This window comes from Amblyraja radiata, chromosome 9, assembly GCF_010909765.2.
Source record: "Amblyraja radiata isolate CabotCenter1 chromosome 9, sAmbRad1.1.pri, whole genome shotgun sequence".
Lineage (NCBI taxonomy): Eukaryota > Metazoa > Chordata > Chondrichthyes > Rajiformes > Rajidae > Amblyraja > Amblyraja radiata.
Window position 1 is genome coordinate 1,820,630 of NC_045964.1, and position 14,431 is coordinate 1,835,060.

Below are 14,431 nucleotides of genomic sequence, written 5' to 3' on the forward strand. Positions count from 1 at the left end.
AAGGAGGGAGGGAGAGGGAAGGAGGCAGACAGGGAGGGAGAGGGAAGGAGGGAGGGAGAGGGAGGGAAGGAGGCAGACAGGGAGGGAGAGGGAAGGAGGGAGGGAGAGGGAAGGAGGGAGACAGGGAGGGAGAGGGAGGAGGGAGGGAGAAGGAAGGAGGGAGACAGGGAGGGAGAGGGAATGAGGGAGGGAGAGGGAAGGAGGGAGACAGGGAGGGAGAGGGAAGGAGGGAGGGAGAGGGAAGGAGGGAGACAGGGAGGGAGAGGGAAGGAGGGAGGGAGAGGGAAGGAGGGAGGTTACTTTGTCAATCAGGTGACGCTGGTGTGTTTCCGGCGGCCGGCCGGGCGGTTGCGGTGGAGGCGGCGCTGACGGACGGACTGAGAGAGAGTGAGAGTGAGAGAGGGCCGGACCCACCGACCCACCGACCCACCGAGCGAGCGGCGCTGGAGCTGGAGCTGGAGCGAGGAGTCTCCGCCGGCCTTCACCTTCACCTCCCATCCTATCCGGGCTGCAAGAGGAACCGCGATCGGGAGCGTGTGTGTGTGTGTGAGGGTGAGGGAGATGGCGGCGGCGGAGTGAGTGTCCGCTGACGGCCGGGGAGAGCGAGGAGGGTCGAGGATGGGGATGCAGGGCAGCCCGGGGCCGGGCCGGGGCCGGGCCTCACGGTAGCTGAGCCGCTGCTGCTGCTGCCGCTGCCGGCGGGGAGGAGGAGGAGGAGGAGGAGGAGGAGGAGGGGAGTGTGAGTAACGCCAGTGGGGAAGACGCTGCCACTCCAGCAACTGGGCCCGACCGACCGACCGACCGGCCGCCGCCGCTTCTCCTTTCAACTCCAACCGTGAAAAAACGTCGGTTCCTGCCTTCTCAATGTGAAATAAATCACTGCTTTGATCTCTGTTTCGGGCTCGGCAGTCGCCCTTTGAGGATTTGTTTTTTTTGAAGGGGAGAGGGTGTTTCTTGAGAGGAAACAAAAACTTGAAAGGATAAAATGTCAGCGAAGGTTCGCCTGAAGAAGTTGGAGCAGTTGCTCCTGAACGGACCACAGAAGAATGCAAATTCAATGAGCGTGGAGACTTTGCTGGATATTTTAATATGTTTGTACAACGAATGTAGCAGCTCGCCCATACGACGGGAAAAGTACATTGCAGAATTCCTGGAATGGGGTAAGCCAAACATTAGGTGATCCAATGTGAAATATAAGCTTCATGTATGCAATCACTGTTTACTTGTCAGGGGCAGATTTTTCTAAATTTAACATCAGCTTAAATATTGGCAAATGACCCTTTTCTCCCCATTTTGGTGGCTGGTGTTTTGAAATGTTACAAAAGGTTCAAATCTGCATCTAAAATTCAAAATTGTTACAAATATGGAAGTTCCACAAGGTTGATGTGTGTGCTTGATTCCCTTTTAAAATGTGCTTCCTTTTAGTGTGAACAACATCAGGTTGAACCACTGCTGTCATTAGTCTATTGATTTTTTTAATTTATGAGTACCCACGTATTTCACAATTTGAAATCAGTAGGTGGGGATATGATGTGAAAGGTGTGGTGTGTTTCTTCTACCACACGTTTTAACTACAACATTATCAATTTTTAATGTGATCCTTCTGGACATTAACTAATAAGTGTGGTAGACTGATAATGTGTAGGGACTGATAATGTTAGTTACATGAAATTAGTAATATATTTTGGGCTTGGTTTAGTTTACACTTAAGTCGCCAACATTTTCCAAATTAAGAGGATTCACTTCCTGTCCTCTTTCATTGACGTCAGTAATAAGATTAACAACTGAATGGTGATCCATTGTATCACATCTGGCACGAAGAGCTCAACTATTGGATATCTCCCGGCTCTGCTGTATGTTTGCAAGATTTGCTTTGTTCCAAAGGTGAAAGGCAATCCCAATTCAGCTCCACTTTTAGGTTTCTTGAAAGGGACAAAGTTTTAAAAGTCGTAACTTTACTACATACACAGTTCCAATTATAGGAGCATATCCTCAGCATTATTTGAGATTCGCACCGTTGGGTGTAATGGACAATTGCTAATATAGTTTTGGAAATTGTTCGCTTTCCAAACTCACACTAAGGACGTGGGAGCAGCTGACAATATCTGCATTTATTGACCATCACTAATTGCACTTGAGAAGATGGTGATTAGATGCCTTCTGCAACCTCCAGCTGTCTGTGTGGTAAAAGGTGGTCCCACAATGCTACCAGTTAGTTCCAAGTTTGTGACCTGGTGACCTCAAAGGAATGGCACTTATGTTTGCAAGTCAGAATGGTGATGTTCATTCATTCTTTCTTGGTGGTAAAGGTTGAAGATCTGATGAATGCTGTAGAAGCATTGACATGTTGTGGTGGTGCTTTTTCCAGATGCTTTGCATGGCGGACATGATGTGCTGTCGGAGGAGAGGGTGAATGTTTACCACTCACTGTTTATTCTAGCTTGAGTCTTTGACATGCGCTTACTGAATGCAAAATTAAAATTTTGGACCCATTTGTAAAATATTAATGAAATATCACATTACTTTGTGTTTAGCATGTACAGTGCTCTCCATAATGTTTGGGACAAAGACCCATCATTTATTTATTTGCCTCTGTACTCCACAATTTCAGATTTGTAATAAAAAAAACCATGTGGTTAAAGTGCACATTGTCAGATTTTATACATTTTTGTTACACCTCGTGTAGAAATTACAGCTGTGTTTATACATAGTCCCCCCATTTCAGGGCACCATAATGTTTGGGACACATGGCTTCACAGGTGTTTGTAATTGCTCAGGTGTGTTTAATTGCCTCCTTAATGCAGGTATAAGAGAGTTCTCTGCACCTAGTCTTTCCTCCAGTCTTTCCATCTCCTTTGGAAACTTTTATTGCTGTTTATCAACATGAGGACCAAAGTTGTGCCAATGAAAGTCAAAGAAGCCATTATGAGACTGAGAAACAGGAATAAAACAGTTAGATACATCAGCCAAACCTTAGGCTTACCAAAATCAACTGTTTGGAACATCATTAAGAAGAAAGAGAGCACTGGCGAGCTTATTAATCGCAATGGGACTGGCAGGCCAAGGACGACCTCCACAGCCGATGACAAAATAATTCTTTCTATAATAAAGAAAAATCCCCAAACAACTGTCCGACAAATCAGAAACACTCTTCAGGTGTGGATTTGTCAATAACCACTGTCAGCAGAAGGCTTCATCAACAGAAATACAGAGGCTGCGCTGCAAGATGCAAAACACTGGTTAGCAGCAAAAATAGAATGGCCAGGTTACAGATTGCCAAGAAGTACTTAAAACATCAATTTTGTCCTGGTCAAACCAAAATGTATAAAAATTACCTTTGACAACTGACAACGTGCACGTTAACCGCATGTGATTTTTTTTCTATTACAAATCTCAAATTGTGGAGCACGGGCAAATGAATCAATGATGGGTCTTTGTCCCAAACATTATGGAAGGCACTGTATGTACAAATCAGATAGGCAGATATTGTAAATGAGTTTTTAATCACTAAGGAGAAAAGCATTATCTCACAATAGAAAAACTTAACATCAATTTACATCCTGCTTTTTATGTGCTTTGTATTCAATTATTTAAATTCAGTGCAGTCAAGGTTTTTAAGTATGTAATACATTCATGGGCCTGTCCCACTTAGATTTTTTGGGCGATTACAGGCGACAGTCGCAACATTTTCAACATGTTGAAACATTTTTGGATACTGTGGCGACAATTTTTGCTGTCGTGGGTGCTGTCGTATGTTGTCGCCAGGTGTCTTAGGTGAATACCATTAAAATTAGTCCCTGGCGGTCGCCTAAACAGTCGCCTCAGTGGGACAGGCCCTTTAGAGTTGCTGCACAAGTCAAGCGTATTATCATATGCACAAGGTATGGTAAGGTACAATGAAATTGTACTTGCACCAGCATTGTAGGCACATAGATGCAGGCAACACAGAAACACATACAATTGTACATTAATCGCACATAAATTATTCAAGACAGTGAATAGGAAAAAATCCATTAATGCAAAACATGGCATTGAGAGGAAGTAAAGTTGATGCCAAAGCAAGGTAAATCCGTAATGTTTGGTAGCATTTGGGTTTTGCAGGTCAGTTGAATTGATAATTGTCGGAAAGTAGCTGTTCTTGACTTCAGGCTTCTGTACCTCCTCCCTAATGAAAGCAGTGGGAAGAGGCCCTTACCCAGATAGGGGGTATCCTTGATGTGGATGCTTTCGATGATGGGGAGTGTTGCGCCCTTGTTGAACTGGATTGAGTCCACCACCCTTTGCAGCCTTTTGTGTTCCTGTACGTTAGAGTTACCATTCTAGGCCACAATCCAACCCGCCACAGTACATCTGTAGACATTTGTTAGAGTAGTCGGAGACATGCCAGGCCTTTTCATTGCTTTGGCCAACCATGCAGCTCTTTCCTTATCTTGACTAGTGATGAGGGCTTGTCTTTGCAGTTAAATGTAATCTCGACATAATTTAAAATTTTGCAAAAGGATTTATTTTAATATACTGTTTACAACTTGCATCCAGTAAACTTTATTATAACCTTGTATAAGGAGACATTTTTAAAACAGTTGTGAATGGTCTATGGATCATCTCAAACAATGGAATATCTGGAACTATAAACCCATGAAAAAATATGTTGTTTGTGATTTTTGTAGGAAGGAACTGCAGATGCTGATTTACACCGAGGATAGACACAAAATGCTGGAGTAAATTAGCGGGACGGGCAGCATCTCTGGAGAGATGGAATGGGTGGCGTTTCAGGTCGAGGCCCTTCAGATTGAGACTGACCGAGCTCAGTCTGAAGAAGGGTCTTGACCCAAAATGTCACCCATTTCTTTACTCCATAGATGCAGCCTGACCCGCTGAGTAACTCCAGCATCTCTTGCCTATTGTCATTCATGATAATTAGCCAACATGATGAACAATGCTACCATATAACCATATAACAATTACAGCACGGAAACAGGCCATCTCGGGCCTTCTAGTCCGTGCCGAACACTTACTCTCACCTAGTTCCATCTACCTGCACTCAGACCATAACCCTCCATTCCTTTCCTGTCCATATACCTATCCAATTTATTTTTAAATGATAAAATTGAACCTGCCTCCACCACTTCCACTGGAAGCTCATTCCACACAGCTACCACTCTTTGAGTAAAAATGTTCCCCCTCATGTTACCCCTAAACTTCTGTCCCTTAATTCTCAAATCATGTCCTTTTTTAATCTTCCCTACTGTCAATGGAAAAGCTTATCCACGTCAACTCTGTCTATCCCTCTCATAATTTTAAAGACTTCTATCAAGTCCCCCCTTAACCTTCTGCACTCCAAAGAATAAAGACCTATCTTGTTCAACCTTTCTCTGTAACTTAGGAGCTGAAACCCAGGAAATATTCTAGTAAATCTCCTCTGTACTCTCTCTATTTTGTTGACATCTTTCCTATAATTTGGCGACCAAAATTGTACACCATGCACCAGAATTGGCCTCACCAATGCCTTGTACAATTTTAACATTACATCCCAACTTCTATACTCAATGCTCTGATTTATAAAGGCCAGCACACCAAAAGCTTTCTTTACCACCCTATCTACATGAGATTCCACCTTCAGGGAACTATGCACAGTTATTCCTAGATCCCTCTGTTCAACTGCATTCCTCAATTCGCTACCATTTACCATGTACGTCCTATTTGATTTGTCCTGCCAAGATGTAGCACCTCACACTTATCAGCATTAAACTCCATCTGCCATCTTTCACCCCACTCTTCCAAATGGCCTAAATCTCTGTAGACCTTGAAAATCTACTTCATTATCCACAACACCACCTATCTTAGTATCATCTGCATACTTACTAATCCAATTTACCACACCATCATCCAGATCATTGATGTATATGACAAACAACAGTGGACCCAACACAGATCCCTGAGGCACCCCACTAGGCCTGACAAACAGTTATCCACCATTAATCTCTGATATCTCCCATTCAGCCACTGTTACAATTGCCATCCGAACAAATGTATTGAAACACTTTAGCATGTATGAAATTATATAGGTGTGTTTATTTTGTGCTTTCTGAAATATTGATGTATAGACAGCTTTTTCATTTCATAATTTATAAGTGGTGTCTTTGGGTCTGTGTTCCTGTGGACTTTTCAAAGCCTTTGTATATCAAAACCTTCTAATAAAGCTGGCCAGTCAATTATATTGCAGAGATTAGATTTCTTTTGCAGCAAGATTTGTAACAATGTATTCTGATTTATGTAGAATGAATATATGATTTTGACTGAGTTTTGGATTTGGCAATAACATAGTGTATCCCCGGGTTAGGGCAGCTCAGATAACAGAAATTCTCTTACCAAATTTGCAAATCACTATCCAAGAAATTTGAGATATGAAATAGAAATTTCCTCTCACAGGATTTATGTAAGAAAAAAATAACTAAAGAAACACAAAATGCAAAAGAAGCTGTAATACACACAGTTTTCTAGGAATTGAACCCCTCGGTAATTCGGGAATGTACCGTATTAGGGTTTATTTGTCTTTAATCTATTAACAAAAATAAATATTTTTGAAACTATGACCGATTGGATGGAGAGAATAGGTTCTGTCATATATGTGGATTTCCAAAAAAGTATTTGCAAGAAATTCTTGGGAGTAGTGAAGGAGATGAAAATTATCTGGATTAAAAAAAAACACATAAAGATGTTGCTTTAAATGAGGACTCGGAGGGCAGTGTAATACATTTACATGGATGGAGGATTAGTTAAAGATAGAAATTGAAAAATGCAAAAAAAAAGTCATTTGGGCAGCCATGGTGGCGCAGCGGTAAAGTTGAATTGCCGAAGACTAGGGTTTGATCCCAGCTACGCGTGGTGTCTCTACGGAGTTTGTATATTCTCCCCGTGACCGCGTGGGTTTTCTCCGAGATTTTCGGTTTCCGGTTTCCTCCCATATTCTAAAGACGTCCCTAATTGACCCTAGTGTGTGTGTAGGATAGTGTTAATATGTGGGGATCGCTGGTCGGTGCGGACTCGGTGGGCCGGAGGGCCTGTTTCATCTCTAAACTATAAAAATAATTAGCTTGTGCTGCTACTATTGGGATAACATAGAGGTTAGTATATAGTCCTCAGTGATTCCCAGGTTATACTGTGGAATAACAATGCAGGGTATAATGGAATGAGGTTTTACAATAAATGAGAAAGTTGAGTTCAGGGGAAGGTGCAGGATTGCTTGGAGAGTGAAGTGAATGAGTGAATCATGTGGCACCTGAGAGCATTGTGAGAAAACATGGTCATGCCATTTGACAGAAAAAGTAAAAAACAGAAGCCAGTCCATTTTTGTGCCCACAGGGATCCTGCATCCTGTCGGTTTGACTTCCCAAAATGTAACATCTCGCATGTATCTGAATTAAACTCCATTTGCCATTCCTTGGCCCCAGCTGATCAAGCACCATGTGTAATTTTTGATAACCATCTTCACTATCACTGATGCCAGCTATTTTTGTGCTGTCTGCAAACTTACTAATCTGCCGTGTACATTCTCATCCAAAGCGTTGAAATGGATGACAACCCACGATTACCCGCCACAAATAGTTTGGGGGAAAAAAAAACAAAGGGGTGAAATAGATTGGGCCGTTTTGCAGTTTTCTACCAAATCTTTACTTGTTGTGGGGTTTCTGCTCAAATTAGGTGGGATTGGCTGCAAGAATGTTTGCCGTCGAAGCGTTGTTAAACCTCCAGAAACAAGGAACTGTGGAGGAGGGAGTAACTCAGTGGGATAGGCAGTATCTCTGGACAGAATGGCTGATGTTTTGGGTCGAGACCCTTCAACAAGGAGCTTCTGATGCTGGTTTACAAAACTCTGTTTCGACTAGACACGGGTTAGACAAGTAACGATGTGCTACACCTACTTTTCTGTCAATAACAAAAAATGTTGACATTGTCCTTCAAATGTGGATTGAGAATACCGACAGAATCCCCTCTAGAGCATGTAAAACTGAAGAGATTTAAAAAAGAATGTAACATTCTTCCCACCCTGCCTCTTGCAATGAAGCTATTCCCTACTCTCAATTCCTTTGTCTCCACTGCACCTGCTCCCAAGATGAGGTGTTCTATACTAAAACATTTGAGATATCCTCATTGATCAGGGAACGTGGGTTCCCCCTTCGATGATAGGTGAGGACCCTCACTCGTGTCTCCTTTCTGTCCCATAGTTTTGCTCTCACCCCCTCCCCCCAGACGCTACAAGGACAGAGTCCTTACCCTTCACCCCATCAACCCCTGCATCAAACACATTATCCTCCTACAGGATCCCACCACTAATCACATCTTCCCAGCTCTACCCTTTCTGCCTTCTGCAGACACCATTCCCCCTGCAACACCTTGGTTCACTCATCCCTTACCACCCAAACCACCGCCTCTCCAGGTACCTTCCCCTGCAACCACTGGAGATGCAACACCTGCCCTTATACATCCTCCCTCGTATCTTGACAGTCCTTTCAGGTGAGACGGAGGTTCATGTGTACCTCCTCTAGCCTTAAAGCGCCTTGAGTATTAGAAAGGCGCTATATAAATCCCATCCATTATTATTATTATTATCTACTGCATCCAGGGTTCCCAATGTGGGCTCCTGTACATTGGCGAGACCAAACGTAGACTCAGCGACCGTTTCGCTAAACACATGCTCGGCATGCTGAGGCTTATGGGATCTCCTTGTTACCAACCATTTCAGTTCCCATTCCCAAACAGACCTTCCTCTTCTGGGGCTCCTCCGTGGTGAGACTGTCATATGAGGCACGATTGAAAAGACTAGGCTTGTATTTACTGGAGTTTAGAAGGATGAGGGGGTGATCTTATAGAAACATATAAAATTATAAAAAGACTGGACAAGCTAGATGCAGGAAAAATGTTCCCAATGTTGGGCGAGTCCAGAACCAGGGGCCACAGTCTTAGAATAAAGGGGAGGCCATTTAAGACTGAGGTGAGAAAACACTTTTTCACCCAGAGAGTTATGAATTTGTGGAATTCCCTGCCACAGTGGGCAGTGGAGGCCAAATCACTGGATGGATTTAAGAGAGAGTTAGATAGAGCTCTAGGGGCTGGTGGAATCAAGGGATATGGGGAGAAGGCAGGCACGGGTTATTGATTGGGGATGATCAGCCATGATCACAATGAATGGCGGTACTGGCTCGAAGGGCCGAATGGCCCCCACCTGCACCTATTTTCTAATGAGAATGAGTACTAACACTCGCGTCCCCTCCCCATGGCAACCTACCTCCTCCACCCTCTTCAGATCACTCCTTCCCTAGTGAACAATGGGCCTACCAGGGCACCTCCCTGTCTGACGTAATTTGTGGCTGGACCTGATTCTCTTCTCTCCTCCCAGCCCTCCACTCCTTAATTTCAGTCTGAAGAAAAGTCCCAACCCAAAACATTACCTATCTTGATCCAGAGATGCTGAATGACTCGCTGAGTTTCCCGAGCACTTTGTGTCCATCTTTCCATTTAGTCAGGATTTGAAGTTATTCATTGTTCTGCTGTATTGAATAGTGAAAGATTATTTCCTTAAGTGGGGAAATAGCTTTGAGGTGTGACCAATGCATAGTCATCAGCAAATGAGCAAGTTTAGGAGCAATTTCTTTACAGAAATGTTGCTGGTGACTACAGTGTTCCCTCTAAGGGAATAATTTAAAACAAAAATATCATGTTTAACAGAAAATTGGACCAAGAACATAGAACTTTGAAAGCTGTGGGGGGGAAAGGCAGAACAATGGATTAGTTTTGATACCTCGAATAAAGAATCAACACAAATAAGATGAGTGAATCAATTTCGGAATCATTGAGGACAAAAACAGGCCCTGTGCCCCAACACTCCATGCGGACCATTATGCCAATCTACACTGATTAAAATAGGACCATATCACTCTACGCCCTGCCTATTTAAATGCCTGTCCAAATGTTTCTTCAACACAGCACTGCTATAACCCGATAGTTGAGTTCCTAAAAAAACACTTTATTGTGTTAAGGAAAATTGTATCAATGGGATTGGGGCTGGAGAGCTTCAGCTTGCAATAACAACATTATTTTTGTTGCAAGATTTTCCAAATTAAAGTCTTTTCAATAGGAATAAGTTTATTAAGTTACTGTGAGATAAAATACTAAAAGTTGTAGTTTACAATGTTTAATGGCGTATCCTTACACAAGTGTCAATAGAAGTGGTTGTGTCTCAACTTTAATGGCCACCTGTGGTTAAAGTAGCAGCTGAGTTCTCAAAGAGACATCTGATTCATGTGGGGTGTTACATCGAAACAGATTTTTGTTTCCCTTGTATTGTTTAAATCCAAGACAACTTTTTTGCTAGTAAATAGGAACTGCAGATGCTGGTTTATACCAAAGATGAACAAAATGCTGGAGTAACATTTCTGCTTGCCAGTTTCCAAAGTACCCTTTAAGTGGTTTTCTAGTTCTTAATCAAAACCAGGTTGTAACTAATTCATCCCACCTATTGATTGCTCGTGTTATATCCAGTTCATGTTATGGAAAGATGTCACGACAGAACTACCTGTGATTCCACGACCATCTCTGGCAGTGCATTGCAGATATAAGCCACTCTGTTTTGGCAATCAACGGTGGTTAGGTGAATTTTTCTGTTGGGTTAAAGCATTTACTGAATGATAAACAAATGTTTTATTTTAGTAATTGGAACAACTATCCAAATTGCAGATGACTAGTATTTTTCTTGTGTACAGTAAAGGGCCTGTCCCACTTACGTAATTACTTCGCAGACTTGCCGGCATGCCGGGTGACTCCTGTATGGTCGTGAGTAGTCGCCCAATGAGTCGTACCTTTTTCTGGTCGCCGCTGGATTTACACCATTTTGAAAATTTTCGGCATACTACTGCGACTATGACGGGTGCCGGCAAGTCGCCGAAAAAAGTCGCGACGGGCCCTTTATGGCGACAGAGATGATAGATTCTTGATTAGTACAGGTGTCAGAGGTTATGGGGAGAAGGCAGTAGAATGGGGTTAGGAGGGAGAGATGGATCAGCCATGATTGAATGGCGGAATAGACTTGATGGGCCAAAAGGCCTAATTCTACTATTCATATAACCATATAACAATTACAGCACGGAAACATGCCATCTCGGCCCTACAAGTCCATGCCGAACAATTCTTTCCCCCTAGTCCCATCTACCTGCACTCAGACCATAACCCTCCATTCCTTTCCCATCCATATACCTATCCAATTTATTTTTAAATGATAAAATCGAACCTGCCTCCACCACTTCCACTGGAAGCTCATTCCACACCGCTACCACTCTCTGAGTAAAGAAGTTCCCCCTCGTGTTACCCCTAAACTTCTGTCCCTTAATTCTGAAGTCATGACCTCTTGTTTGAATCTTCCCTACTCTCAGTGGGAAAAGCTTGTCCACGTCAACTCTGTCTATCCCTCTCATCATTTTAAAGACCTCTATCAAGTCCCCCCTTAACCTTCTGCGCTCCAGAGAATAAAGACCTAACTTATTCAACCTTTCTCTGTAACTTAGTTGCTGAAACCCAGGCAACATTCTAGTAAATCTCCTCTGTACTCTCTCTATTTTGTTGACATCCTTCCTATAATTGGGCGACCAAAACTGTACACCATACTCCAGAATTGGTCTCACCAATGCCTTGTACAATTTTAACATTACATCCCAACTTCTATACTCAATGCTCTGATTTATAAAGGCTAGCATACCAAAAGCTTTCTTTACCACCCTATCTACATGAGATTCCACCTTCAGGGAACTATGCACAGTTATTCCTAGATCCCTCTGTTCAACTGCATTTCTCAATTCGCTACTATTTACCATGTACGTCCTATTTTGATTTGTCCTGCCAAGATGTAGCACCTCACACTTATCAGCATTAAACTCCATCTGCCATCTTTCAGCCCATTCTTCCAAATGGCCTAAATCTCTCTGTAGACTTTGGAAATCTACTTCATTATCCACAACACCACCTATCTTAGTATCATACTTACTAATCCAATTTACCACACCTTCATCCAGATCATTGATGTACATGACAAACAACAGTGGACCCAACACAGATCCCTGAGGCACCCCACTAGTCACCTGCCTCCAACCTGACAAACAGCCATCCACCATTACTCTCTGGCGTCACCCATTCAGGCAGTGTTGAATCCATCTTGCTACTCCTGCATTTATACCCAACAACTGAACCTTCTTAACCAACCTTCCTTGAGGAACCTTGTCAAAGGCCTTACTAAAGTCCATATAGACAACATCCACCACTTTACCCTCATCAATTTCCCTAGTAACCTCTTCAAAAAATTCAAGAAGATTAGTCAAACATGACCTTCCAGGCACAAATCCATGTTGACTGTTCCTAATCAGACCCTGTTTATCCAGATGCTTATATATATTATCTCTAAGTATCTTTTCCATTAATTTGCCCACCACTGAAGTCAAACTATTCCTTATTACATTACTTTAGTCTTATTTAGAATGGTTGTTCATAAGTTATCCATTATCAATATTTTCTACTTCTGCTTCTGCTTGCTACTGTACAACCGCCAACGGCTGGGCTATCTCATGCAGGTGGGATGTTACTTGTAGGATGCTACTGTTTCATTTCTTATACTAAGGGCAGAAATATTTATATGCCAATAATTGGAGCCATTTATAATAAAAATAATATTTTTGACATGATTTTATATTGCTGGTTGACATCTGTACCATATGTTCAATTCTAGCATTGTGATAGTTTTATAAAATTTGTGTTTCTAAAATATTTGAGTAGTTGCATGTTTTTCTGTTGAAAAATTTGTTGAGAAGGATGTTTAGTGTAGATTAACGAGATGGTTAGAAAAATGTCAGCTGCTGTTGTTTCTGGTATCAGATCTCAGCACTATGTGAACGTTTTTTGAAACTTTTTATTGTCTCTAATTTGTACTTTATATATATTACTGCGTCGTAAATGTTAAAGGAAGGATTAAATATTGTGTATCCATATTACGCTTTATATTGCGTTTCCGCAATCTTTTTGTGTGTTTCACTTTCAAATAAGAATACAAGAATTCTGTAAATAGGATAATCAAGTTGTCAAACTTTGCATTAGATCCTTATTAATATTTGTTTTTCAGTCTTTAAACTTTTTTTTAAACCGTACCAATCTTAATCTGTTCTATACCTACAGCACATCTGCAATTGTCAGTTAACAATGCATCAATCTATTTTGATTAGTTTAGAGATACTGCATGGTAACACGCCCTTCAGTCCACCGAGTCTGCACCAACCAGTGATCCCTGCACATTAACACTCTCTTACATACGCTAGGAATGATTTTACATTTATACATTTATATCAAGCCAATTAGCCTACAAAACCTGTACGTCTTTGGAGTGTGGGAGGAAAAGGAAGATCTCGGAAAACACCCATGCAAATCACGGGAAGAGCATACAGATAAGCACCTGCAGTCAGGATCGAACCCGGGTCCCTGGCACTGAAAGGCAGCAGCTCTATTACTGCACCACCATGCCGCCCAAAATCTTTAACCACACATCCAGGCATTATTAACCACCTTCAAATTCCTGGGAACGCACATCGCGGTGGACCTCTCCTGGTCTGCCAACACTTCAGCGGTGGTAAAAAAGACCCAGCAGCGATTGCACTTCCTGAGAGTGCTAAGTGCTGGTGGCCTTCTACTGCTCCACCATCGAGAGTGTGCTGGCGTATTGTATCACGGTGTGGTATGCCGGCTGCTCGGCAGCAGACAGGAGAGCCCTGCAGAGAGTGATCAAAACTGCCCAGAAAATCATTGGCTGCCCCCTGCCTTCCCAGGAAAATAATCAAAGACCCCTCCCATCCTGGACAGTTCCTACTTAACCTCCTGCCCTCTGGTAGGCGTACAGACTCAAGAACAGTTTATTTCCCTGGGCCATCAGAACTCTAAATTCCTCAACTATCCACATGACATGAGAGATGCTGTCATCCATTCCACTATAAAACAGACCACTCAGATAATATATTTTAAAATTATTTTAAAGTATTTATTCCATTTTAAAGTGCAATATTCTCCCAGTGCAATGTTCTACCTAGGTGTGATAAATATATTTCAAGCAGTTAAATAACATGTTGGATGTCATTGGATGTGTTTTTACCTTTTTTTAACTTGTTTTGGTTGCACTGATCAGGAGTAGCTCTCCTAATTTTGTTGTATTTCTAAGTACAATGACAATAAAGGCATTATTATTATTATTATTAACCTACCTCAGGATGCGGAGTTCCTTCAGCAGTTTTTTGCTCAAGATTCTCATTGGAACGAGCTGCCAGAGGAGGTAGTTGAGGCTGGGACTATCTCATTGTTTAAGAAACAGTTAGACTGGTACATGGATTGGACAGGTTTGGAGGGATAT

At 42.3% G+C, this 14,431-nt stretch overlaps 1 protein-coding gene across 3 annotated transcripts in view; it reads left to right on the forward strand.

Annotated features, from left to right (window-relative positions):
• Positions 1-328: 328 nt before the first annotated feature.
• cdc42bpb (CDC42 binding protein kinase beta) overlaps positions 329-14,431 on the forward strand; it is a 189,323-nt gene continuing 175,220 nt past the window's right edge. For 2 of the 3 annotated variants that reach the window (XM_033026492.1, XM_033026491.1), the window contains exon 1: positions 329-1,160. In XM_033026492.1, the coding sequence (XP_032882383.1) occupies positions 986-1,160 (175 nt within the window). In that variant the 5' untranslated portion in view covers positions 329-985. The remainder of the gene's footprint in view (positions 1,161-14,431) is intronic. The other variant, XM_033026490.1, reaches the window with a different exon arrangement.